Source organism: Physeter macrocephalus, chromosome 12 (assembly GCF_002837175.3).
Source record: "Physeter macrocephalus isolate SW-GA chromosome 12, ASM283717v5, whole genome shotgun sequence".
Taxonomy (NCBI): domain Eukaryota; kingdom Metazoa; phylum Chordata; class Mammalia; order Artiodactyla; family Physeteridae; genus Physeter; species Physeter macrocephalus.
The window spans coordinates 59,748,885-59,750,236 of NC_041225.1; the positions used below are offsets into that span (position 1 = coordinate 59,748,885).

At 51.4% G+C, this 1,352-nt stretch overlaps 1 protein-coding gene across 1 annotated transcript; it reads right to left on the reverse strand.

Moving 5' to 3' along the window:
* Positions 1-222: 222 nt before the first annotated feature.
* LOC102975683 (hepatic leukemia factor-like) lies at positions 223-927 on the reverse strand. Its single transcript, XM_055088846.1, has one exon. The coding sequence runs from the start codon at positions 925-927 to the stop codon at positions 223-225; it is 705 nt and encodes a 234-aa protein (XP_054944821.1).
* Positions 928-1,352: the final 425 nt, after the last annotated feature.

Here is a 1,352-nt window from a genome sequence, read left to right on the forward strand (position 1 = left end):
CCTGGACCAGGGCTTGAACCTGTGTCCCCTGCATTGGCTGACAGATTCTTAACCACTGCTCCACCAGGGAAGTCCCCGCAGGTGGATTCTTAATTATTGCGCCACCAGGGAAGTCCCTGGTGGGACATTTTTATGTCCCTGGACATAAAATTTTATGTACCTGGACATTTTATGATTCTGCATCACTGAAGGTAATCTGAGGTACTGGATGACAGCAGTGACTTAAATCTGCTGGGTACTTTTTCCTCCAGTGCTCTTCAGATCATCCGGGATGAAGACTTTGCGAGCTTTCTTAATCACGGGCTGTGGCTTCAGTTCTTCCTCAGAGAACTTGCGTTTGCGAGGGTCAAACAATTCCTGCCCGGGGATGCTGGACATGGCAAGGTCGGCCGGGTATGGCTCATAGCCCACCGGGACCTGGATGGTGTCAGGGTCAATGGGGCTCGTAGTATAGCGGTTGGCTGGCAACAGCTGGTCTGGTCTGATGGGGCTCTGCATGCAGTTTGGGGATGGGATGCCAGAGTGAATGGGTGCAGAGGTCCGACTGCTGAGGTCCATGACGGAGGGTGCAGGTGAGGAAGCCGGCTGCGGCCCAGGAGGGTGAGGGCTGTGGTCATGCTGAGACGGGCTGGGGGGAATGCCATTTTCCGACAAAAACTCCTCCAGGTCCATGTATTCCACCTGGAAAGTATCTCTGTCATAGGGAAGGGTTTTGTCCCATAAGGTGGATCCCAAGAATGCTGACTGGGGCACCTTCGGGCTCTTACTCTCATCATCCAGCTTCTTTTCCTTGTCTTTATCTTTACTAAATGCATATTCGTGATGAAGGGGGAACTTCAGCGGGTTCTCCAGCAAGGACCTGAGAACGCCGTAGGGAGGCGGGATAAAGGTGGGATTCAGTGGGAGCGTTCGGGACATTTTCTCCATCGCTATGCACTCAAATTTTTTTTTTCTTAAAAAAAAAAACAAACCCCAACCTCCCCCCAAAATGTTGCTGAGCTTCTTCCTCCGTCCTTTGCCAAAAGTTCTCGCTTTCAAGGCGGTGGAGACAAGGGAAGGAAAAAAATTACCTATGTCTTTATAAATACATCTGCATAAGAATATAAATAGATCTGCATAAAAATATAAAAACAAAAAACTTTCAGGTTCCCAGTGCAGTCCCCAGGGAGCGCGCCAAGTGCCCGCGGGCTCCTCCACGATGTGCAGGATGCTCTCACTTGCCTCGAACCCCTCGTCTCCTAAAATGTTCAAAATTGCGAAAAGAAAAGAAAAAAGACGCAGACGGCTGCAGAGGGCGGAAGGCACCGCACAGCCGGCTGCATCGCGCCCTTCCACCCCTCCCCCTCCCCTCC

Excerpts from the sequence above, each read along its gene's own strand:
- LOC102975683 (XM_055088846.1), bottom strand. The coding sequence starts at position 927 with ATGGAGAAAATGTCCCGAACGCTCCCACTGAATCCCACCTTTATCCCG.